The sequence below is a fragment of the Hevea brasiliensis genome, chromosome 14 (genome assembly GCF_030052815.1).
Source record: "Hevea brasiliensis isolate MT/VB/25A 57/8 chromosome 14, ASM3005281v1, whole genome shotgun sequence".
Classification (NCBI taxonomy): Eukaryota; Viridiplantae; Streptophyta; class Magnoliopsida; order Malpighiales; family Euphorbiaceae; genus Hevea; species Hevea brasiliensis.
The window spans coordinates 86943285-86969757 of NC_079506.1; the positions used below are offsets into that span (position 1 = coordinate 86943285).

Here is a 26473-nt window from a genome sequence, read left to right on the forward strand (position 1 = left end):
AAGCCCTTACCTTTTTATATTAGTTTTAGATGAACTGATGAAACATATACAAGAGAGTATTCATTGGTGCATGATGTTTGCGGATGATATTGTTCTGATAGATGAGACACGAGAAGGAGTCAATAGAAAGCTAGAACTTTGGAAAAGTACTTTAAAGTCAAAGGGTTTTAAGTTAAGTAGAACGAAGACAGAATACATGCATTGCAGGTTTAGTGAAGGCCAAACTAATGGTAGGGAGAGTTAGTTTGAATGGAGTGATATTGCCCAAAAGTAATTACTTTAAATATCTAGGCTCAGTCCTTCAAGTGGATGGAGGATGTGAGGAGGATGTTAGTCATAGGATTAAAGCCGGATGGTTGAAGTAGAGACGTACCAAGGGAGTTTTATGTGATCGTAAGATTCCCAATAAATTAAAAGGAAAATTTTACCGTACAGTCATACGACCGGCTATGTTATATGGTAGTGAGTGTTGGGCACTGAAAGAGTCGCATGCATTTAAGATAAGAGTTGCAGAGATGAGAATATTAAGGTGGATGAGTGGCCATACTAGACTAGATAAAGTCCGTAATGAGAATATTAGAGAAAATGTAGGAGTTGTGCCAATTGAAGATAAGTTGAGAGAAGGGAGATTGAGGTGGTTTGGTCATGTGAAGCGTAGACATACGGAGGCTCCAGTTAGACAAGTAGAGCACATTAGGTTAGAGGATAGAAAGAAAAAAAGGGGTAGACCTAAATTGACTTGGAGGAGAGTAGTACAACATGACCTAGAAGCATTACACATTTTTTAGGATTTAACCCAAAATCGTTTATAGTGGAGAAAGCGAATCCATGTAGCCGACCTCAAATTTTTGAGATAAAAACTTAGTTGATTTGAGTTGAGTATTTAATTTAAGAGCTATTATGTACTTGTTTTATGAGATTAAACTAATATCGAGCATACCTATGAAAAAGGGTATGGCAGTGAGTGACAAATGGAGGATCACTGTAGTTTTGACCAATGCTTAAATTGCAAGCGACAAGAGCATGCACTTGAAGCCTATGATGAAGAACAAAAGATCAAGCTTTTCATTAACTCTAAGCACGTAAAGTAATTTGGTCGACATCTTACTGTACAGTGCTCATTCTTTCTTTCTTTCGTTTTTTTTTTTTTTCCCTCCTACATCAAAGTAATTCGTTGCTGTTATATATATATATTTTTTAAAATATGATCTCATATTAATTAAAAAAAAATTATTCTATATAGATAGGAATTAGATAAAATTTCTTGAAATAAAAATTTTATGTTAAATATTAAATTAAAAAAATTTTCTTCTTAAATTAATTTTTAGATAAAATTAGATTTAATTTATTTATTTTTTAAATAAGTAAATTATTGTGTTTTTTTGGGGATTTTACAGCTTCTTGATCTACCTTTAGGGGCATGGGTGATGGATGCTTTTGATGGTTGAAGAAGTGATGAAACATATTGTCCAAAGCAGCACAAGAGATTTCAATATTCATTTGATTAGTTCAGTTACGAATTGAACCTAAATAATTAAAAACCGAATTTAGTAACTTTTAGAAATCAAATGAATGAATAAGGTCACCTAATTATGAACACCCTTACTTTTAACTCTCATGATATTATTATACAAACATAATTTAAAAAATAAAAATTTGTAAAAAAAGAATTTAACCTAAAATTATTTAGAGTGGAAAAAGAGAATCTATATAACCGATCTCAATAAATTTTTGAGATAAAAATTTAATTAAGTTGAATTGAATTATAGAAATCTATAAAAAAAGAAAAAATTATTGATTTTATGATTGATCAGCATTTCAAATTTTTTAAATAAACAATTTGAAAATATTTATAAATATGATCATGAAAATATTTTAGCATTAACATAAATAAAAGGGCCAATGATGTCAAAAAAATTAAAATCTTTAGAAATTTTGGCGTTTTAATCAAAATTTTCCAATTTTAGATCAATTAGCAGATTTTAAAAATATAATTAAATTTTATTTAAAATTAAAACTTAATTAAAAATCAATCTCCTTTTGTATTTCGAAAAGAGAAGATTAAAAAAAAAAGAGTGGAAAGAGATAAAAAAGAATTTTTTTTTAATTATTTTATAGTGGGTTGCGTGGTATTCTCATATTTAAAATAAAAAATATTGCTCATGATATCACATCAACAAAATTGCACTCTCCTAATTTCAATTTCAATTTTGAATAAAATTTAAAATCTGTTGGGTTGATTAAAATTAAAAAAATTAATTAAAATGCAAAAATTTGTAAATATTTGAATTTTCGACCTCATTTAACATAGCTAAAAATAGGAAGAAAAGACAGAAAAGGAAAAAGATAAACAATTAAAACCTAAGGGCATACAGATCCTGGATTATAGTGTCACACTCTCAAGAAAATGCCTATTTAGCATTCATAATAGGATGTTGAAATACAAATAGTAGTTGGTTTATTTTATGAAAAATAATTTATATATAAAAATATTTTTTTAAAAATTATTATTTAAAAAATATTTTTTATTAAAATATTTTTTATTATTTAATTATAATATTAAATTAATAATAAGTATTTACGCCGAGTTTATAGAATGATTTACTTTTTTTAAAAGAAATTGTTTTCCTTTAAATGACTTAATAAAATATTTGTTAGGCGAACAACCGGCAGAGAACCCTTCTCAAAAAATAAAAGTAAAACAATGTAATTAATTATTTATTTTTCTTTATTCAAAATTAATTATGTGAATATATATATTTTTAATTAGGTGGGCCGGTCTGGCCCGGCATTCGTGTGCGGCACCGTTTTGATATTGTTGACTGTCGTTTAGCTATCATAAAATGGTTCAAACATGAAAAATCACCCGGCGTTGCAATTGAGAGCCAAAAATGTCAGATTCGCTCGCAGTTCTCTATAATCTTCTAACTCAGTAAGCTCTTTCTTCTCTGTATCTATGTAAATTCTATGCACACGCCACTCTCTTTTACTGAATTTTCTCTCTTCTAATTCAGGTTATCAGATGGCATACTGGACTCTCTCTCCGCATTAAACTACACTCCTCCAGAAGGCTCCACTGTCTCTACCAAATCCATACTCGAATCTCTTCTCTCTAAACAAAACTTCAAGCGTAACCCTGAAATCACTGAAACCCAACTCCACAATTCAATCAAGGACTTCGCTTTAGCATGTGCTTTACTGTCCTCTTCGCAGACCTCGACCCATGAATTGCTTTTGTGGATACCCAATGAACTTTCGATTACGGCGACTGCGGTTTTGAAGGAGTTTTCGAGGGTGTATTTCGGGAGTGTTTTTGGGGATAGAAATGAGAGAAGGGTTAGTGAATTGTTGGGTTTGGATTGTGGTTTGTTGAGTGAAGAAAAGAGGTTGGTGGTGGTGTTGATGCCTGAGGTTTTGCCTGAGTTGAAAGGGAGTATTAAGGAGAGTTCTATTGACAAGAATACTGATGGAGATGAGGTGTCTGCTGCCTCTGCTCGGGCACCGGTTGGTTTTGCCATTGTCGCTGCCTATCAGTTTAGATGGTTTATTAGTCAGGTTAGAAAGATTTGGGATTTTTTCCCCTTTTGATATTTCATGGTTTGAGTGTATTTAATTGGTGTTCTTGGTAAGTCTGCTTCATTAGTTATTTATTTTGGTAGGTTGATTATCCACATTTGGGAAAAGTGTCTAATTTGGTGATTCCTTGTGGGTTGACTGCACTTGATCACTGGTCACCAGAGGTGAAAGTATGTATTTGCTTCAATGCAATTCTTCTCTCATAGTACATAATTGCTTGTCTTTAGTTTGTTTTAAATTACTTTTAATTGCTATAGATTGTTACCTGTTTGATATTATGTTCACGTTCTATAATATGGATTTTTCAGTTCAAGAGCCTACCATGTGGATTTCTTTTCCCCTGATTTGATTTTTACATTATCCTTTATTTGTTGTTTTGAGGAGAAAGCAGTTATTATCTCATATGATTGTAACATATCTTATTTGTTTCTTGTGTGTTATTTTCATGAATCAGGCAATAAGCATTCTGCTTTAGCCGATTTATATTTAGTTGTAGAGTGACCATTCTGCATCTGCTCAATTGAATGGGAACATACGACACATTTATAAAGGATTGGATTGAGACAATGAATTGAAGGGAAAGTAGATTTCATCACTGGTTAAAAGCATGATGTGTTTTTCCATGCCATTTCAAAATATTTCTCTTCCCCATAGTTGATATTACAATCACTCTTTAAAGTCCTCTCTTTAACTATATTGGGATTCTATGGCAATGGGAAAGAATGACATCGAGGGGATATAGAACGATTTTAAAAAAATTTAAGTATTATGGTTAGGTAATACTCCTTTTTTTCCCTTCATTATTCAGGGGCAAGGCATGATTAGTTTCATACATCTTGCAAAAAATTTGAATGATGCTGAGTTTGGTTGGTATGAGGATGTGATTCTTGATGCATGCTGCCAGAATATTGCTTCGGCTGATGAGATATGGTATCATGTAGTTGAGATGTCAGTACTTCTTGTAACTTGCATCCAGCGAAGTAATCCTCGTAGTCCATGGTATGCATCTTCTCCTCTTAATTTTTGTACTTTTTTGTTTTATACATGGTTAGATTTTGCCGATAATTAACGTGTGAATTACCATCTATCATTGTTTTCTAAAAGCTGTTAAGTTACCAGTTCTGAAAAAACATGAATGATACAATGATGGATAGTAATATTTTCATTTTTTCACAAGAAGGTTGCAGATAAGATTAAGAAGTGAATTAACTTCTGACTATGGTTTGAACCAATAAGAAATAGGCAGATTGCAAAAGGAGGAGATATATATTTTTCTTAGTCTTAATTTTTCTTTCTAAAAGTTTAATTAAGGAATTTACTGAATTCCTCTATAATGATTTATGACTCAGTGGATTTTGCAATTTTTGCCAATAATTATATACATTATGATAAAAATGGATAATTGTAGTTCCTTGGCTCAGTTGTGTAAAAGTAACATTCCCATGTTAAGTTCATTAGAATAGGAGGGTGCACTTTCTTAGCTGCTATAATGGTTCCTACTGATACGATAAACTATACTTCTGTGGATTTACTTTTTTGTACATACATGTCTATAGTTTGCTTACTAGTTTTTCAAGTACATTGCATCATGCGGTTATTTTGGTTGTTCTTAATTCCATCTTTGTAATTTGCCCTTTCTGCAGGTTTGAAAGGATGCTGAATGAGATGTTAAGTCACTTGGAGCGCCAACCAAGAAATAAGGATCGCTGCATTGCATGGCTTACATTCATAGAACCGCTTTTCCATGCTGTTGGTCTTGTGTTATTAGCTCATTTTAGGCGGATTTTCCCACTTTTCTTTCAGTGGATGCATGCTGATGACGATGAAACTGTTCTGCTAGTAAGAGTGGTTATAGTTGCATGTTCTTAGCTTCTTATTTATTAATCTCTGATTCTTCATAGTATTATAAATTTTAGTATGGCTTGTATGCTTTTTAATGTTCATCTTAGATAAATATTCCAAAGGTAATCCACTTAAGTAAAAGGTTCCTAGTGATAATTATCAACACAGCAGGAAAGATATTATATTGCTTTGGCTTCTCATCTACTAGTTTTTTTCCTGTTCTTTTGCATAGCATCTTATTTCTGGTTGTATATTAGTGCATAGTCATTAAGCCTTTAGTTGAACTCTGTTCTTTTTGTCTATCTTGCTTTGTTTCCTTTTTGTTGGCTTTTGTTCAGCACTATGCAATTTGCCTCTTTTTCTTTTTCTCATTGAATTAATTTGTTTACTTTTGATCCAGAATTATTTTGAAATTTTCATGAACATTGCTTTGAGGATGTATGACAATATCAATTTTTGCCCTTTGTGCAGGTTCTTAAAAGGGTCCAAACAATTGTAAGGTTAACATGGATAAGGAACACACCTTATATCGAAAGGTGAACCGAATATTACTGTTTTACCTCTGCATAATTTTAGGTGGCATTTGAAAATCTTGGCTTTCATGCTATTTTTATAAAATTCAGAAGCATAAGAATTTACAAAATCATTTTGGAATGACCAATGCTTTACTTAATTTACTTCTAAAAGTAAATTTTGTGTTAATCTGCTGAGCCTTTCTGTCGGATGATTTATAGTCACTTTTTGCAAGGATAAGAAGTTATTTTCCTTGATGTTTCTTCTTAGAAAACCCTCACTAGTTTTAAGATTCCATGGAAAAGTTCCATAATCATGTATCAGAACTGTTTTCTTCTTCTTCCACTTCAGTTTGTCATCAATTTTTGCTTTTAGCATATGATAACCTGGACTCCTGTTCAAAACTGAATCTACAGTCTAAGAACATAATTTTCTATGAAATTAAGCTACTTCTAGCTCTCTATTTCATTCTTCATGTCGTTACTTCAGATTGGTGGATGAACTTGTTGTACTATACAAGGAAGCAGCATTGAAAAAAGCTCGTGAAGAAATTAGAACTCATGTTCTTGACATACTGGTCTTGCTTCATCAGTAAGGACCATTTTATTTCTTTCCTACTTTTCTGCACTCAGTTTCTATCTACCCTTTGATTTATCTCTATTGACGTATTTCTTTTTGCCCTGTAATTCCAAGATGCAAGGGCCTGCAATTTGAAGCAACCTGGGACAAGCACAGGGATGATCCAAATTTGACGACTCTTAGTTTCTCATTAAGGGAAAGACATTGTGAATAATGTTGCCACCCATGCAGAACTTTTTCAGAGTTATCGTCTTAAAGTGGATCTGCTTGGACAGTATTGAATGTCTTGATGGGATGGAGCTATGGAGGAAATCGAAGAGGAAGTAACCTCTGCTTGTTTGCATTAGACATATTCCTAAAGGAATACAGAGAAATTTTCCTTCAACTAAAGACTCCCGGCATATGGATTGCATGGTTGCAACGGCTGCAAACAGCTGCTCTTCCTTTTGCAGATAGCGTGAGGGATGCTGGTTTACCTTGTCTATGATTTTTTCCCCTTTTCTGATACAGCTATAGCTTATCTTAGGAATGGTTTATGAACACATGCTAGTCCATTGTTCACAATCTGTATAGTTGTTTTTCAGGCCTAATTTTTATCATTATTTTTTAAACTAAGTTCATTTCATTGAGGTGGACTTAATGTCTAATGTTGAATGGCGGAAAAAATCTATATAACCGGCTCTTAACCAAGTTTGCTTCAAAAAATGATAAAACTACTGAGCCAATTGGCTCGTTAAACAATAAACCAGTGAAAAAAGCACGCAGCTGTAGTTTGACATGGCTGGCGGTCAGGGCTGGTTTTGGGCCGAAACAGTCAATTGGTTAATTGGGATAGGACCTAATGGGAGTAATGGTCGGTTTGATTCAGTCTAAAAAATTGAATAAATCAAAATTTATAGCAGAATAAATTGAACTGAATTAGGGAAAAACTAATTCAAACAAAACTGATCCAAATTAATAGCACATAATATGAATGATAATTGTGATGAACTCGATCAAACCAATGATATCAATACCTATATACAACAAAATACTTAAGGAGAACCCAGGTAGTTCAGATAAAGGCCGAGCAGGCTTTACAGCGAGAAACTGTAGAACTACTGAATAACAAATCAAGGTGCTAACAAGGAACATCATAATTTTGGTGCATACATTTTCTCCATCGGATGATTGGAATAATAACACATCGGGTTAGGAAGCTTAAAAATGCGTTGTCCTGAAAAGGGGCCTGTTAATGCATCCATCTGGCTGCTAATCACACATGCGATACGGAAGCCCTTTCTCTGCATTATCAACCTTCGTCTCAAAAAATATTCACGACTATCCATTTCCATTTCATCATCCGATCTGCAAGAATGATAATCATAATCAACTTACAAGTATGGTGTTTTTATCCAAATATGCATAGCAAGCAATGGTACACAAGAAGTTCAAACTTAGCAAGCAAGATAAAGGCAGTCATTAAATCAAATATGATTGTTTTTTATCTGTACTTTCAGAATTTGGTATTTGGGGATAGGGGATGAAATGAACCTGGTGATGAGAACAAGGAAAAAGACAATCAAGAATTATCTCTAATTAATTATTACTTAGGACGTATAGGAACAGGAAAACAAAGCAAATCCTAGTATGATATCAAAACTTTAATCTTCATACATTAAAAGACTCCAAGTCTTGAATATTAAAATATACAAGGAATCCTATATGTGTGTGTGTGAAAAGAAACAATTTTCAAATGCCCTTTTCCTTGGCTGCATTAACTTAGTCCAAAAAGAGAGCAAATGGTATGGTATACAGGCAAACCATATGTGAATGTCCATAAAGTGGATCAAATTTTTTTGAAACAGGCATAATTATGTGAGGTACCCACAACTAAAACAAATTTGCCAAAAATTATAAAACAATATCTAGATAAAATATTATCAATCTTCAACCATAGGTACTGCTCAACTGAAATGGCTTGCCAATAAAAAATCTTGAAAATTTTCTAAATTGCCAGTCAGAAAACCATTGCCGAGGCACAAACTCAATAGTTTCTTTATGCTTCAACTATATGTTAGCCCCATCTCTGAATGTGTAGCAAATATCAGCATGTTCAATAAATCAAACCCATAATGTAGGATTACTATAGCCCTTCTTGTCACTAGAATGTTACAAATAATTTAGGAACAAAAACTGTGACATTTGTGGCAAACTATATGATTACAATATCAAACTTTGCCAATAATGAAATCATTCACTAGAGAGAGAGAGAGAGAGAGAGGCACACAGAAAGAATACCTCATAATCACTGAAGACCAACCTCTGTATCCTGCAGAAATAAGGTGATCTATGGAGGCATTTCGTAGTGTATCAGGCTTCCTTGATAACAAAATAAAAGACCACCCTCTAGCTTGAAGCTCTGTATATAATCTTAGAAAAATCATTTCCTTCAAATGTTTTGCTTCTTCAAAACAACACTTAGAGCCACACTGATTCAATCTGTACCAAACAGCAAGAGGATTATTTTTTCCTTCTTCTAAAATGATGAGTCACATAATAATAGGTATACAACAGTAAACTATGTCCAAGAAAAGCCATATTTTTGAAATTTTTAAGCAAAATCAGAATTTACAGTATGTTTGGATGGAGTGTATGAAAATTTTTTAAGGAAATGAAAGGTAAGTATCAAAACCTCCCCAAACCACCAATTTGATAGGTTGAAAAAGTGAGAGTTTTGAAGCTTTAAAACCTCTAAAAATCTTACCTTCATTAAAAAACCTTCCTCCCAGACAAACCTTTACTACTTTAAAAACCCTTACCTCGAAAATTTCCTCCCAAACATAGTGTTAACACAAGCATATAAATAATATATTTTTCACTAGGCCTTTATTGCAAAATAGTAAAATCCTACTTTTTCCACAACCAAGAAGCTTATAGCTTGCAAATTGTAGGACAACAATTTTATTTAATATTTACAAACCAACTGTTCTCCCCCAAAAAGCATTGACAACTATCATTAAGCTTATAATTATTAATTACTATTTACAGAAAGATGTAGGCCTTCTAGACAAGCATGAGCTAACTTGAACAGTCACTTTTGGAGGGCAATGTAAAAGTTAAGAAAATGCTAATAAGTTGATGATCTAACATGTTAAAGACATTGACAACTTTGGCTTAAGATGAGAGGAAATAAAAAGGCAGGCATAATTACGAAGATAATAAGGAAGTTACTGGTACATCAAGGGATGGTCGTATTGAGGATTTGAAGGAAGAATGTCATCTATGTCCATCAATACCACATCTAGTTCATCATTTAATGGAACAACACTGTCAAAGTACTTCTCAACCAATTGCTTAGTACTGTTTAATTCTCTCTCATATTGACCTTCTTTGATGTGCTGAACAGCAAGACTCCTGCAAATTGAAGGGAAGTCCTCCGGTCCCAAGTTGTTGAGCTCTGCATGCAGAGCAAAAATCTTGCAGTAATTGTAATCATCATTTGGTTTTTGAATCTCAATAACACCTTTACTTCTATTCTCACAGGACTGCAACATTACTGATAAAGCAATCAGCAGGGTGATGAATACAACTCCAACAGTTACAAGAGCACCAATGAAGATTGTTGCAGCAAAAGAAGTCATGTAGAACCCTGACTCTACCATATAACGGCTTCCCATCTCTGCAACAAAGAAATGCAATATAATTACTATTGTATAAGATTTATAACAGAAAAATTGAGAAAAGGTACTCTGATCATAATTTGCAGTATGTTAAAGGGAAATCAATATGAATCAGGAGCAACCAATTACTTCATGGGGCAGAAGTACAATGAAGATAGCTACAGTACCCAGTTGAGTTATACTACATACAATAGACCATGTTCCATTAATAGGCCCACAACCATGCTATATATTTTTCTGCAATTAATTTGGCATTTGAATATAACAAAGAAACTTGTGATAGCAACTGTATGATGATGTATTTCGCCATGATATCTTCAAGGTTTCAATCTCAGAGTTGTAAATTATGTCCACTAGCTATTCATCAACAACTTCACACCTCTACAATCTACAATAGGAAGTATTGATTTTTAGTCGTCTGCATAAGTATATAGTTTGCATATGTATACAACCACACATACTGATCAATATAAAAATTAATAGACAAAAGGAGTCCTTACCAGAGCCTCCTCTACTTGAGAGACTATGAGCAGAGAACTCCCTCTCCGCTTGATGTGCATAAGCTGACATTGTTTTGATATGACCAGCAATTACCAGCTCAACTAATATGGTGCAAATAAAAGTCTCCAGTTCCCTTCCAAACTCATAGATGGATAACCTGAGAGAACAAAATTTAAATTCACTAATACAACACCTGAAATTTAGCCATGTCATCATTCACATAAACAATCAAAGCACAAACCTTCTAATGAGATTGAAATTCAAGACTTCCAAGCTGACGCATCAAACACGCCAGCAGCTACTAGCACTATATTTCTCCACTTTTTTGCCTATCAAATTCATTCAAACACACAAGAAAGGGCTAAGTTACCATTATATTCTTTAACTCTGTTCAATGATTAATTTGCCAAGATCTGCATATTCCAGTTTTCAACCACTAAAATTCTTATAGAAAGTTACCCATTTAAGCCAATCCAACATCCAACGCTCAATCAAGACCCAGATCTAGTTAGCTCGGAAAGAATTCGATCAACTTTCACAATCTATCACCAACCGATCAGCCAATTATACACCCAAACAAGTATAAAAATCGAAAAAGGGTCCACAAATGTCGCAATGATGAATCCATTTATACCGTTCAAATGGCGCCAATCATTTCAGAGAATCAGCCCAGATTGATTAACAAACCCAAAAACCAAAAAAAAAACACTATGCAGGGACACCAACTCAACAGAAAAGGGTATTGAGGAAACAAAAAATGACGAAGATTTGCAGACTAATAAAAAGCTGCAAAAGTCAGCCGGTAAAATAAACATAAAAAGCCAACCGATCATCACTGAACAATTGCAGTCAAAGATGCAATCTTACAATTATCGGGAGCAAGAAAGAAAGAGTACTGGTAAAAAAAAAATTAAAAAAAAAAAGAAAAGAAAGAAAGAGTACCTGAGAGAGACATGAAAGAGGTCATGATATCAGGAACTGGGTAAGAAAGAAATACACAAAAGAGTACTGCAAATCTGCAATGACTTAGAGACAGCTATTTCTCCATCAACTTTTTTGTCGTCACTCCCTAGAGGAAATTTCTTCTTTCTTTTCAGAGGAGATAATAAATTAAATGAACAGAGAAGCCTGATATTTTGCTCAAGTTGTGGTTTTGTGGTACCAGGTTCCTTAATCGAGGATCGCTGGAGCAGACACCCGCCTTCTGTGGACTGTGGAAGGACAGAGCTAGGCAGCTTATTTGAGTGACAGCTTACAAGCGCCTCCGCAGGAATTTTCATTTTCATTCACTTTCTAACCGAGATTATTGGGTTCAGTACTCTCTAAAATAAAATAAAATAAAATAAAATAAAAATTCTGATTTATTTAAATTTTAAATTAAATAAACTAAATCTACCGAATTTCTTCTTTAATTTATCCTAAAATGAAAAAAATATGTGAGAACACAATTTTAATATGATTTTTCCATTCCATTCAATTTATCTCTTTTTAGTTATGCACTTTACTATATAGAGTTCATAATTTATATAAAATTATATAATTATTTAATTTAAGAAAATAAAATGATATTCAATTTGATAATTTATTTTTAATTTTTTAATTTATAAATCAATTTAAAAGTAAATAATTAATTATTTGATAAAATTAATTAAAATTTAATTTTAAATAATTTAAGTGTTTAATTAAAATGTATTTAAAAATAATTTAATTTATTATAATAAAAAAATAATTGAGTATTATAATTGTTAAAATGTGATAGTATTGATTTTTTAAATATTATTAAAATAATATAATATTTATTTGGTTAAAAATAATTTTAAAATAAACATATAAGTCATAAATAATTGATACATTATTCATATTTTTTGACCTATTTTAAATAATTTATTTACCTTGTAAACTAAATTAAATAGTAATCTCCTTATTATATGATCCACTTATAAGTTAAATTAAATACTCACTATGTTAATTATATGTATTAATTTTAAGATAAGTTTTTCATTTAAATATCTAAATCTATCGTGTCTATATATTAAATTATTTCTGTAAAATTAATTTATTATCATATTCATACAAGTATAAATTTTTATTTTTTGGTTTTATATTTTTTTTATTTTTTTGTTAATTATAATTATTCCATCACTTATTGAAAATATGATTGATTATCAGTTTATTATATTATATTCACAATTATAATGAATGTTAATTCATAATTTACTATTAATTATATATTTTTCGTTTACAATTGTATCATTCTAAAATATATTTAATAAGAAATTTTATTGAAAATTAGAAATCTAAATATTTTATTTTATACATAGTTTTTATTAAAATATATTTATCATAAATAAATTTTAGTAGACAGTAAGAAAACATTAATTATATATATAATTTATTAACATTATTTTATATTAATTCATATTATATTACTTTGATGTAAAATAGTTTTAAAATATATTTTTTAAAAATTTTAAATAATTTTTAAAAAATAATTATATTTTAAGTTAATTGTTGCTTCGTTTTATGAATATGTGTAAATTATAATTAAATATATTATTATTCAAATAAAAATGATTATGGAATAATAATAATAATAATAATAACTATAACAATTACAACAACCCAGCAGCCAAAGGCCCAATAATAAGTTTAAACATAAATGGGCTTTTAATGGGCCTATTTCTCTAAGCCCAATCTAGCAAATGCCCAAAAATTCATTGGAGTTTGTGGCCCAATTAGGTTATCATTGAAGAAGGGCGAGAAGTGAAAAGACCGGGAAGCACCAATCCCCCGCTTGAGATTCAAGCCTTCTCAACTGTACTCTGCTCTTTATTCGTTAATGGAGTTTACAACTGCTGCTGCTGCTTCTGCTTCTTCTTCGTCTTCTAGGGTTCTTAATAGCATCACCCAGTTCTCATGTTTTACAGCAACCTTACTTCAAAAACCAAGCTTCTGTAATCCTTCTAATGCTTCACTTCGCTTCTCTGCACCATTTTTTAGCGGAGATTTCTCTTGCAAATCCACTCTCAAAGACACCGTTACGTCTATCTCTAAGGTCTATATTAACTCCGTTTCCCTTAGTTCTTCCTTTTTCTTTCCCCTTAATTTTTTATAAATTTAAATATTGATAGTTGATTTTGTGTTCGGTGAAGATGGGTGCGCGTGACTTTGAGCTTTCGAATTTGACGGCGTTGTCGCCTTTGGACGGCCGGTATTGGGGTAAAGTGAAGGACTTGTCTCCTCATTTGAGTGAATACGGGCTAATTTATTATCGCGTTCTGGTTGAGGTACCTTTATTTTTTCGAATTTTAATGCTTATTTACTTTGATTTTGTTTAGTGTAATTTCTAATGTAAGCTTGTTATGAAATTTTAGTATTTTCTCGTGCCTGTTCTTTTGGGCTGTCTGGCGGATTAGAAAGATACGAACTTTGTGCTTCATTTGGGGTAATGATCATCTTGGGAAGCTTGCACTTAAGAGTGGTATTGAGGGGTCTTGATGTTAGGTATCATAATTCATAGCTAGAAATGTATGCTTAAGCTTTGCAAGTACAAGAAGCTATTGACTTTAATCGATTCATGGTATGATAGAGAGTTCTTGATAAAGGTTGCCAGCTATCGACTAGTGAGGTGCATAAGGTCCCTGGTTGAATTGGATTGTGAAAGAGTATATTTTTGTACCACAATGGATGAATAATCCTAGGTTTTTCAATAAAAATAAATATTTTCTTTGACTGAACAATTGAGGGTGAGCTGATAATTAGTTTCAATTTTATTACTCAACTTCAGGCTTACCCTTGTATATCTGCAGCAGTGCAGCTCAATTGGCTAAAGGGACAGTTATATGTCGTGTCTATGAACAGTTGTGTAGCACTGTGGGCTCTAGCAGATTGGGTTACATGAATTATATGTTGATTTAAGTTTACTTCTATCCAAGTAATGGCATTTAAGTTATTCAATTCTGGTGTCGTAGGTGGTTTCTAGAACTAGTGCTCACGGGGAATCTTCTTTGAATTTTATCTTTTCCTAGGTGAACATTTTCCATTTGCTTATATTTCTTAATTCTGTTGTTTTGATATTTTCTCAAAACTAAGGACGGTGTTAAATCTGGATTCCCTCTTTCAGGTTAAATGGTTGCTGAAACTCTCCCAAATTCCTGAAGTTCCTGAGGTTCCCAGTTTTAGTGAAGAAGCTCAGATTTATTTACAAGAATTGATTGATGGGTTTAGCATGGATGATGCCTTGGAGGTTAAAAATATTGAGAAAGTGACAAACCATGACGTAAAAGCAGTGGAGTACTTTTTGAAAAAGAAATGCCAATCACATCCAGAGATTGCTAAGGTTGAAAATATTACAGTAGTTGCCTTATACATGGGAATTAACTTTCTTCTATCCATCTGATTATGATGTAATCCATGAATATAGAATTGCTGTGAAATTTTTATGATTGCATAACAATCTCTTTCTTTCTCTCCTACACTGCAGGTGCTTGAATTTTTCCATTTTGCTTGCACATCCGAGGATATCAACAATCTGGCCCATGCATTAATGCTTCAAGAATCAATGAACAAGGTCATTTTTCCCATAATGGATGAATTGATCACAGCAATATGCAACATGGCTGAAGATAATGCTTCCATCCCGATGCTTTCCCGCACTCATGGACAGGTAAAAGAGCTTTCTCATGGATGGAATGATTATTGGAATGCAGTTTTTCCATTAGCCAATAAGATTTTCTCTATGAACTTCTAACTTTGAGAAGGATGTCAGACACATTGTTGTTTAACAAACCTATCCTAAGGTGTCCTTCTATGTCTTGGTTTATCTTTTCAACTTTGTTTCTTTTCTTTTCTATCAATATTATTGGCTTTTTTTTATTATTATTATAATTTAGAAAGTATCTTTAATGTAGTATAGATTTGAAATAGTACTAGTCATAAATTTATGACTTCATTATTCTTTATTCGATTATAGCCAGCTTCACCTACAACTTTGGGAAAGGAAATGGCAGTTTTTGCTGCCAGGTTAAGTGAACAAAGGCAGGAAATTTCTCAAGTTAAGATAAAGGGGAAGTTTGCTGGTGCAGTTGGAAATTACAATGCGCACCTTATTGCATATCCTGGTGTCAATTGGCCTCTAATTGCCAAAGAGTTTGTGGAATCTCTGGGATTGTGTTTTAATCCATATGTCACTCAGGTACACCATTTGAGCTTACTCTTCTTAATGAGATCTTATCAGACTTTGATTTCATATCATAGAGACTAAGAGATGCAGTTAGCAGGTTGATCATTTGATTTTAATGCATCCAAACATGCTTAGTTACTGGCTCAATCGTTTTCAATGTATTGACGCTTAAATATGCTGCTAAGGGTTTAATCTTTTTATGGGTTTTCAATGTAAACATTGGAACTACTTGCAACTTCTGCAATGAGTGGTGGATGAAACGTATCTGGTTTTGGGAACTGTTGAGTGACTGTTGGTGGAGTTAATGCAAGCTGCTGCTGCGTCTTCTTCTTCCCTTATTTTCTTTCTTTGAAATTTTGGTTCATTTTTTAATGATATCATACTGGTTGATTTTGATAATGCCATTGTCAAAATTAATCTTGCCGTTATCAAAATTAATAATGCCGTTATCAAAATTAATAATGCCGTTATTTGTTCTTCTAACTATCTGTCTGTATGCTTTTGGCAGATTGAACCACATGATTATATGGCAAGGCTTTTTCATGCCATTATGATATTTAACACTATATTAATTGATTTTGATAGAGACATATGGGGCTACATATCCTTAGCATACTTTAAGCAGGTAGGCATTGTGGTGTCAGATTTGCACTGTTAAATAGTTATATGCTTATATCTCGCTGTAAAAGTTACCAGTTCACAATTTGAAGCAGATAACCAAGGCTGGTGAGATTGGGTCCTCAACAATGCCTCACAAAGTAAATCCTATTGATTTTGAAAATAGTGAAGGTAATCTTGGTAAAGCCAATGGAGGTTTATCTCATCTCAGCGAGAAGTTACCTATTTCACGTTGGCAGGTACGAAATAATTCATTTACTTAACTTTTTGTGTGTGTGTGTGTGTGTGTTCCATACCTGCTTATTCTATTCAAGTTGTGCTTCTAGTTTCTATGGTTGTGTACGACATTCAAAAATTAAAAAGAGTTGTAGAAGCCTACTTATAGGAAGCCGCTGCCGTCTTGTACTGTATGTTAACACAAGTTACAGATTTCAGAAGTAAGCAAGTGCTATTTTCTTACTAAACCTATGATTCTATTCTCTTCCTGGATAAGTTGGGTCTTAAGGTGTCGACCCAGCCAGGGGCCAGTTCAGCCCTTGAACCGGACTGGGGCCAAACCTGGAACTGGCCTGGGTCAACAGCTTAAGGGCCTGAGCTAACAGCTTGACCCGGTGGTCTAGTTCCGGTTTGAACCTTTGCTTTTATAAAAAAAGGATGATGTGTCTGATGTAGGAAGGCACAACATGAACCGAATTGGACTGGGCCACCATCAGTGTTGTTTAAAGTGCTAGGTGCCCTTAAGGCGAGAAGGTCCTCCATTGTCTAAGGTGCTAGGCATTCGCTTGAGTGAACTGAGACGCTAATTTATTATAAAATAATAAATAATTAAATATAAAATGTAAAAAAGTTTAATATATTGCACAATCAATAAATTGTCAAATTGAATATTCATATTGCATAATATATTATATGTTTTAAGTTTTAAAATCAAAAGCATTCCTCTAATACACAAAATGTTAAAGCAAAAATCAGAAAGCGCATAATATAATTTAAAATTCTAGATGCATTGTTCAGTTTCATTCATTATGTCATGCAATCTTAAAATCCTAATTTTCTAGTCTTCGTTGGATGCCAAAAGCTGAAAAGAAATCAGGTCAACTTTTTTCTTTGTCAACTTTTTTTTTTTTTTTAAATTTCTTGCCTTTTTCTTGTCGTGAGGTGCCTTGTGACGCCTTGCCAGGGCGCCTAGGCGGCACCTCGCTTGGAGGCTTTCTAGGCGAGGTGCATTTTGCCTGGGCTTCTCTTGACAACACTGACAGCCATTGAACTTGACCAAAACCAGTTGGAACCGCTTAGGACCGGTCCGGTTCCAGTTCACCTCCTTTCTCAACCCTGAACCGTTGGTTGCAGCCTGGTAGTCAGGCCTATTAAACTGTGGTTTTAGGTATCTGCTGTATTTTTATGTATCCATTATATAGATGATAGGCATTGGCTATTTACAAAATGGGTGTTTTTCTGTCATGACTAGTATAATATTTTTTTTCCATGTATTCTATTTTCAGCGTGACTTGACTGATTCAACTGTTTTGAGGAATATGGGTGAGGGCTTGGGACATTCTCTTCTTGCCTACAAAAGTGCATTGCAGGGGATAGGGAAGCTTCAGGTATGCAATATGATAAATGTGATGCTTCTCATTTCCTAGGAGATCTGTGGAAAGCAGCTATTTTTGTGCTACATTTATGCAGAAGAATTCAGGAGTAACTGTCAAATCAAATTTTTGTGTAAGATGTTGATTGGTATCTGTTCTGATTGTGTCTCATTCAGGTGAATGAAAGTCGCTTGAGTGAAGACCTGAGCCAATCATGGGAAGTGCTTGCTGAACCAATACAGACAGTATGTACCTTCTAATCTTTTGATTGTTTTTTCTTTTTGTAAACAAGTACTTATTTCTTGGTTTTGTCAGATGGATGCACTTTTAAAACCAAAGCATGAACCTTTCCACGTCCAATACTCAAAATGTTCATGCTTCCTTTTTCAAAATGTTTGCCATGCATATTTACCGTTGACTAATTTTGTATAGGTAATGCGCCGATATGGTGTTCCTGAGCCTTATGAGAAGCTAAAAGAGCTAACAAGAGGAAGGGCTGTTGCTAAAGAAAGTATAAGAGAGTTCATTCAAGGCTTGGCATTGCCAAAAGAAACAAAATCCTATCTTTTGGAGTTAACACCCCATACCTATGTTGGAGCAGCTATTGAATTGGGTAAATCCGTGAATGTCACTATGAATTTAGTAAATGGCGTGAGAGCTTTATAAACTGATAGCTAAAAGTTGCCCAAGATAATAACCACATTGTATGCCGGCCAGATGTTGTAGGATAAGATTGAGTACTAGGCTGCTACATGGATCATGATCAAGTAGAATGTGATCTTTAATTGGGAGGAGAAGAGGATTTAAGATTTTCTGCATAAAGAATGTTATTTTGTTATTGAAAGGGATCATTATCTCATATGCTACCTTACTAGAGAGTTATTACCTTCTGTTATTTCTCATAGTAGGGTCCTGTAGCGGAATAATTTTAGGGACTTCAACCTTTCAACATTTTTATGAGAAATAGTAGCAGCACTTAGGACTCTACTGGTGATTTCTGGTTGCAACGCCTAGATTCTTGCTGTTTTATCAAACAGTGACCCTCTGGAGAACGAGGACTGAAATTTTGTAAATGATATTATCCTATTGAGCTTTTCTTCAATTCTTGGGTTCAATTTGCAGTGTCATTTCCCTTGTTGACTGAAACTATTGGGGTTGGGACATGATAGCCATCTCATTTCTGGTAAAAGGTTTCATGTTTCAAATTATTTGGTGCTGACTGGATTCTGATTTTAAAATGTTGGTAGTTTAGGTACAAATACATATGCCGATTAAACAAATTGGTAAATGATGCAATTACATCAGTGAAATGTGATGCTATTGTCAGATTGAACCAAAAGAAACTTCATTTGCAGGTTTTTTTTTTTTTTTTTTTTTTTTTTCTGTTTTAATGAAATTACCCCATTATATAATGTAATTCAACATGATAGAATGAACAACTTATCGTTGATTATTGTATTTTTGTAACATTTGAGTTTACCAAATTATGTTCTTCCCAGACTTTTATTAATAAAATCAATCTACTTTGATCCTCTACTAAGTTGAATTGGGTTGTATGTATAATATGGATTCTATTTGTAGATGTGGCAACTCTCCATCGGGAAACGAAATCGTAAGAAAGTCCGATCCTTGGCCAGCCTGTTGTATCACCGGCACCAGTTGCTATAGAGCATGGGGATGTGAGCTCCGGCATTCCAATATTCGGACTAAAAACCCAAATAAATTTAAAATATATTATATATTATATGATGAACTCATATAATAAATACATAAAATTCACATATTGAAATTTTAAATTTTTTTTTAAGAAAGTAAAGCATAAATTAACAAAATTATTTAATTGTTTTATATTTTATAAGTTTCTTTTCAAATAAATTATTTATAAAAAGAAATTAATGGAATATTTATAATTGATTTTTATTTTTTTTAAATAATTTTTTAAATTAAAAAATAAATTCTTTCATTATGAGAATTAAAAAAAATAATTAAATTGAATTTTTATAAAATTTAATGATCAGATGTAGAAAGTTGAGATCAAAGATTTTTTTTTTCAATAGTGTTGGATAGCTGAGGATGGCTTCAATAAGAAACAATAACGCAATGTTTTGAACCAACAGAAATATGGGAGTGAGAGCAGAGCCACAAATATTTGAGCGATGGTAATTAGCCTCATCCAGTTGCCCACTTGAAATCACCATCCACGTGGCATTACACAGTTAACTGCTTATCTAGTCTAGCTCCTACGTACAATCCATTCCAAGTTTCCTTGCCCAACAAAACATTAGCAGACTAAAGCCAATACCCACTAGCAAGGGCCAAGCTTTCAAGTAATTAACCAGCTGAACTAAACATGGAGACTGGCATAGCTTGCTGTGCTCGTGGGGCTTTGTTGCCTGGTGTTTCTTCTCAGCACGCTAAAGTTCTAGCTTCTCCTTCCTCCTTCACCTTCCGGGTATGTCAATTAGTTAAAGCCTGGTAATCTTGTTTAATTTTTCCTTCATTCAAGGAAACAAAGAGTGACTTTCTGTACTACGAGGCAAAGGCTATCAAATTACTGAGCCAATTACCTTGAACCCGTTTACTTTCATGTCAAGCTTGCTAGATGTAAATGATAATCGTAAAGTATTAAACAATAAGAATTGCATATTTAAGAGATAGAGAAGCTTGACGCAATATGATGCTACAATTTCAATTTTGGATGGATAGGCAAATTTAAGTTGAACTTGAAAATGAATGTCTAAATACATGGCAGAGTTTGAACTCTAGCTCACTGTTCGGAGAATCATTGCGGCTAATACCAAGATCATCCCTCAAAGTTTCAAAGATAAAGAATACTTCCATTGCGACCAGATGCGAGATTGGTGATAGCTTGGTGAGTTAGATACATATGTTTCTTGCATAGGCTATATTTAGTTATAACCTGAATGAATTTATATTATATGGCTTTTTGATTGTAGGAAGAGTTCCTGACAAAGGCAACCCCAGATAAGGGACTTGTTAGGTTGTTGACGTGCATGGGAGAGGCATTGAGAACCATCGCATTCAAGGTCAGGACCGCTTCTTGTGGAGGAACAGCATGTGTCAATTCCTTTGGAGATGAGCAGCTTGCTGTTGATATGATTGCAAACAAGCTCCTTTTCGAGGTTAGACAAAATTATTTACACCTTTTTTTATTTCTTGCTTAATCTGTGTTTGACTAATTGCTAAATTGAGTTCTAATGTAAATTCCTTACTGAGAAAGCATAATAGGCCGTTTGAACTTCTTCAGTAAAGTATGCTTTATCCGCTGAATCCATGAGTGAAATCTTTTCATTTTGGAAACTCATTTCTATGGAATTTTGTTCAAAGAAGTCTTTTCTGGGTTTCTGACTCATTCTTAGCTCTTTATATACAAAATTCTTTCCTGATCAATTTACATGCAGATTTTCCTGACATTGCTAAGTTGCACCTAAATGTGAAATTTGGAGTTCATGTATTAATCAGACAAGAGCAATTTCTCCCTGAATGCTCTTCTGCAAAGACTCCTTAATTATTTTCAGAATCTGCATTGGAATGTGGAAGTAATGTGTCTCAGGTTTGATGTGTAGGCCTTGACTTACTCACACTTCTGCAAATATGGTTGCTCTGAAGAAGTTCCTGAACTGCAAGACATGGGAGGCCCAGCTGAAGGTCCGCATGTTCTACATTTTGCTTCAGATTCTGATTTTGATATCAGCAATCAATAAGCTTTTAGATACTAATGTGATTCTTGTCATACGGTTAGGTGGATTTAGTGTTGCTTTTGATCCACTTGATGGCTCAAGTATTGTAGACACAAATTTCTCTGTGGGCACCATCTTTGGAGTGTGGCCAGGAGATAAACTAACAGGAGTGACAGGAAGAGACCAGGTTGCAGCAGCGATGGGAGTTTATGGTCCAAGAACTACATATGTTCTTGCTCTTAAAGACTACCCTGGAACCCACGAGTTCCTTCTTCTAGACGAAGGTATGTTTTCAATATTATACTTCTAATATTCAGCTTCTGAGATTAGAAAATTTCTGTTATTGTCATGATCATCCAAATTATTGATGAACTTGAGATCTTGCTAGCTAGTCCAAAAGCATTTCATGTCCCTGTCGAAAGACTTTGAACTTGGGGTCACTATGGGACATTGGGTACCTAAATCTTTCCTCTATCTTCCTCAGAATGTTTACATGATTCATTTTCCAGGAAAATGGCAACTTGTCAAGGAGACAACAGAAGTTGGTGAAGGAAAACTATTCTCTCCTGGAAATTTGAGAGCCACATTTGACAACCCTAACTATGAGAAGGTTTCTTTCATAATTTTTTTCCTATTCTATTGGATGGAGGAGATTTTCTATTTTCATTTTTGGTAAAATAAAAATCTTTCTGATTCATATATTTGGTCACCCAACAGTTGATCAACTTCTATGTGAAAGAAAAATACACCCTGAGATACACAGGAGGAATGGTTCCAGATGTTAATCAGGTAATTAGAGCTTTATAATATAATTCTAAAATTTTGACATGTTCTGGATGTTTATTTAAGCATGAAAGGATTTGGGATATCTTTATGCGCAGATCATTGTAAAAGAGAAGGGTATCTTCACCAATGTGACATCACCATCTTCCAAAGCCAAGTTGAGATTGTTATTTGAGGTGGCTCCTTTGGGATTCTTGATTGAGAAAGCTGGAGGCTACAGTAGTGATGGCGTTCAGTCTGTGTTAGACAAGGAGATAAAAAATCTCGACGACAGAACTCAAGTTGCTTATGGATCCAAGAATGAGATTATCCGGTTTGAAGAAATTCTATATGGGAAATCAAGACTCAAGGCTGGGGGAGTTCCTGTTGGAGCTGCTGCTTAAAGTGACAGTTCTAGCTATCTTCCCATGCAAACCTCTCCTTTCTTTGAGCAAAGTTATCTTGTATACAATCTTTGTAAGATAGTGACTCAAACATTTATATCGGACGGAGAGTTTTAGAATTAAATGGTTGAATTTGTGTTAAAATAAGAAGGCAAGCAAGCAGGAATCCATATTTTGTTTTCTTATTAAGGATGACAAAAGTTCCCAAATCCGAACTTGATTAATTTTCCTTAACCCTGTCCCGATCCCAATTTGAGCGGGGCGGGGATGTAAAGACCTTCTCTCCGCCCCAAAACCCCGCAACCTGCTCTGTACAGTAATATATTATTATTTTTTAATAAAAATAATTTATTTTTATATATTTATATATTTAAATATTATAATTTTAACAAAATATATAAATATATTATTAAAATAATATGTAAAATTTACATTTCTAGTTATATTTTATTTTTTAATTAATAAATTTATATTATATATTAATATATTAAAATAAAAAATAATAAAAAAAATTTCCTGCAAGGAAACCCGTCCTGCCTCACCTCGCACTCCTACGAGAATGCCCCGCCCTGATCCCTAACTCTTATGAGGTGGGAATGAGAGAACGATCCCCACCCCCAACTCGTCCCGTTGCCATTCTTTTCTCTGATATGTGACTGAAGTAAATATAATTCAAATTTAAGGGAAGGTTAGGTGATTATATATTCATGCCAAATCGAGTGCAAAGGCAATGATTAAAAGAAGCATCCATCTACTCTCTAATCACTAGTTTTTCATTTTGAAGAGACAGAGGAAAGATTGGTAAGTAAATTCAGAAGAATCTGTCTGAATAATTGGAAAACCCTTGGGTTGCAGTTATCCACATTCTTTTGTCTTCCAAGAACATACCAATTCTTGCACTGCTTCATAGGATTCATTCACAACAAACAATGAATATATCTTATCAGAACCAGTTTTATATCTTCCTAGATTTTGCATTCAATGAAAGGTTAAATTGTTCATCAGCACAATTTGTGACAGAAGTCCTCAACACCAAACCAGGAGACTGATAAAAATGATATGCCATGCTCTTATTTATATTCAAGTATCTTGAAAATGGTATGCACTAATTGAAACAATTGTTTTCATATAGAAAAATCTGGCACATTTCCACCTCCCATTTCTAGTAGAATGGTCCATGAGTGGATCATCACTTGATCTTATCTGGGTTGTGGATCTGATCACTCTAATCTACTGTAAATTACTCATAAAGGCTCTTGAAGGGCCACAAGCAAAATGGCGTGGATCGGTAGGAAGCATAGTTGATGCACCTATTGACAAAGTCTGGACCATAGTTTCTGAAACTAAAAGAATACCAAAATGGATGCCAAAGGTTGAAAGATTCACTGACTTAGCAGGAGATGAAGGAATCCCCTCAACAAGTCGGTGAAAGGTCATGGATTAAAGAGAGGTTGGTTCCTATGGACTTCACATCCCATATGTTTTACAAAATGAAAGCAAGCAATGCAGGCTTAGATGTATCTGTAAATACATTAAGACTTGTGGATTATGGGGACAATTCCACGCTATCTGGGATTTCTGTACAAATCTTGCATTAATAGGATTGAGGGAGCAATAGACGCTGCACCAAAAAAAGTTTTGCGTACAATGGATGCCTTATTGAGAGGATATTTACGTGTATATTTGACATTACTATTGGAAAACACCAAATTAAATACTACAATAATAGTTAATAAAATGGCACACGAAATTGGTTAATTTAGGAAATAAGTCCTAAAATTCATAGAAATTCTCTCTCAAAATTTCTTCGAAGTGATTTGGATTTTCCTTCAGGAATTTGAACCATGGAGAAAGTTGAGCTCTTACGAGGGAATACAAATTCAATTTGGATTTCCTGTCCGAATTGTGTGTCAATATCGAATTACGTGACAACAATTTTCCGCGTACAAATTTTGACTTTCATCATTTTAATTTGTTTTTTAACTGTCATTGGCCCTTGAAAAACAGGGGCGACTTGGGCTACCTTTGGCAGCATGCCGTGAAGCCCATCATGTTGGAGGGATCATACTCAACAATTACCGTTAAAACTACCGTCAAGAAAAATACCCTCTTTGAATTCTTATATTAATGATCAAAAGCAATTAAGACAACCAAAATATTTGGCTTTACAGCTTTAGAGAAAATTTCAAAGCTATTGCTTTTGTAGATCATAAAAATACTAATGGAGAATAATTTTGTTCATTAACTCTACTTAAACGCTTTTCTAGAGGTGGATTTAAGTAGTTTTACTGGCAATCCAATATAAGAAAATACAAGGAAGATCTAGAATTTGAAGACTATTCAAGTAACTTGGAAAATGTAGCATTTTTGTATTTTTGTTTTTAGCTGAAAAAGAAATTTATTATAATTAATTAGAAATAACAGCTGCCCAAATAAAATCAGGAGGGACAAGACCCACTCCTGAAAATTAAATACAAAACGAGATATTGTTACTAATAAATGGTAAACATTATTCACTGACCTTTTCATAAAGAAAACAGACCTATGAGGCAGCTATTGCGTTGAGTAAATAAGAAATCAAATTACCTTCACCAAAAGAGAGAAGAAAAGGATATATATATATATAAAACATGTTTAATTATTTAAACATGTATGATTGTATTTTAAGCATTGTTCTTCCAAGGAATGCACCTAAGTTAGTTGTTGAACAGGTTGATTTCTGTTTTATTGAATTGTCACTCTAAATGTATAACAATAACTCCCCATAAAAAAAATGGTGACTTATAAGTGGGTCCCTCATGGGAGTGAGAATAATAGAGGAGAGCCTTTGAACCTTGTATTGAGACTGCAATTGAAAATGTAGTATGGAGCCTACAGTTGCGGTGAACACCTGTTTTAGCTCTGTTTTCTTCTTGATCCAGAAATTAAATGTTCCATTTAAGTAAATGAGCTGATTAACAATCAATTAGTACTATTGTTTTTATAAGGCTAATAGTTTTTTTTTTTTTCCTTAAGTTTCTTTTAATTGAAAGGCTGAAGCTACTCTTAAATGCAACATAGCCTACTGTTATAATCATACTAATTAATGTAATCTATAGATTTTTAATCATGCATGGACTATATGTGTTAATAGAATTATGTGAAAAAAAAAAGTGTGTAATACACAAATAGTTAAAAAAATTAATTGGTTATTTATTTTTGTTAAAGATCTTATTGATACAAAGTAATATAAATTCAATTGTGTTTATATCAATTGAAAAAACTATAATTGACCAACAAGTAGTTGGATTAATGGCGTGGAGCTTATCCCTACTTGCATGGTTAGAAGTTTAATCCTAAAGTCGTCTTTGTTGGGAGTATTTTACCTAAATATTACTCTATGCTAAAAAAGGGAATTCCATCCTTGTCAACTAGACTTGAATTTTATTTTATTTTTTTAATGTGTACTACCTCTGTCTCATTTTAAGTATTTTTTAAAGATTTTTATATAAGGATTAAGGATATAATGGAATAGCCCCATTGTTATATATAAAAAAATATTACT

General features: G+C 33.3%; 4 protein-coding genes across 12 annotated transcripts; 3 read left to right on the forward strand and 1 right to left on the reverse strand.

Moving 5' to 3' along the window:
• The first annotated feature begins 2810 nt into the window (after positions 1-2810).
• Positions 2811-7200, forward strand: LOC110640940 (uncharacterized protein At2g39910). The gene is made up of 8 exons (XM_021792498.2): positions 2811-2932; positions 3015-3555; positions 3660-3746; positions 4385-4575; positions 5220-5415; positions 5890-5954; positions 6421-6522; positions 6625-7200. Exons 1-8 carry the CDS (start codon positions 2892-2894, stop codon positions 6722-6724), a joined length of 1323 nt encoding a protein of 440 aa, XP_021648190.2. The 5' UTR covers positions 2811-2891; the 3' UTR covers positions 6725-7200.
• A 243-nt stretch (positions 7201-7443) lies between these two features.
• Positions 7444-11972, reverse strand: LOC110640959 (uncharacterized protein At2g39920). 9 transcript variants are annotated; one of them, XM_021792526.2, is made up of 7 exons: positions 11836-11972; positions 11616-11742; positions 10915-11002; positions 10673-10830; positions 9724-10171; positions 8791-8991; positions 7444-7857 (listed from the first exon to the last, which is right to left on the reverse strand). In XM_021792526.2, the coding sequence occupies exons 4-7, from the start codon at positions 10740-10742 to the stop codon at positions 7644-7646; spliced, it is 933 nt and encodes a 310-aa protein (XP_021648218.2). In that variant the 5' UTR covers positions 10743-10830; positions 10915-11002; positions 11616-11742; positions 11836-11972; the 3' UTR covers positions 7444-7643. The 9 variants fall into 9 exon arrangements, with proteins under 9 accessions (XP_021648218.2, XP_057989676.1, XP_021648217.2 ...); XM_058133693.1 differs by adding an exon at positions 10302-10560 and having other exon boundaries at positions 11616-11969; XM_021792525.2 differs by adding an exon at positions 11133-11215 and having other exon boundaries at positions 11616-11967.
• A 1474-nt stretch (positions 11973-13446) lies between these two features.
• LOC110640951 (uncharacterized) lies at positions 13447-19177 on the forward strand. Its single transcript, XM_021792515.2, has 10 exons — positions 13447-13728; positions 13826-13960; positions 14797-15012; positions 15157-15339; positions 15646-15867; positions 16364-16480; positions 16569-16712; positions 17976-18077; positions 18239-18307; positions 18495-19177. The coding sequence occupies exons 1-10, from the start codon at positions 13513-13515 to the stop codon at positions 18726-18728; spliced, it is 1638 nt and encodes a 545-aa protein (XP_021648207.2). The 5' UTR covers positions 13447-13512; the 3' UTR covers positions 18729-19177.
• A 1134-nt stretch (positions 19178-20311) lies between these two features.
• Positions 20312-23099, forward strand: LOC110640952 (sedoheptulose-1,7-bisphosphatase, chloroplastic). The gene is made up of 8 exons (XM_021792516.2): positions 20312-20514; positions 20815-20934; positions 21020-21205; positions 21650-21731; positions 21826-22047; positions 22273-22373; positions 22481-22552; positions 22645-23099. The coding sequence occupies exons 1-8, from the start codon at positions 20413-20415 to the stop codon at positions 22927-22929; spliced, it is 1170 nt and encodes a 389-aa protein (XP_021648208.2). The 5' UTR covers positions 20312-20412; the 3' UTR covers positions 22930-23099.
• The last annotated feature ends 3374 nt before the right edge of the window (positions 23100-26473 follow it).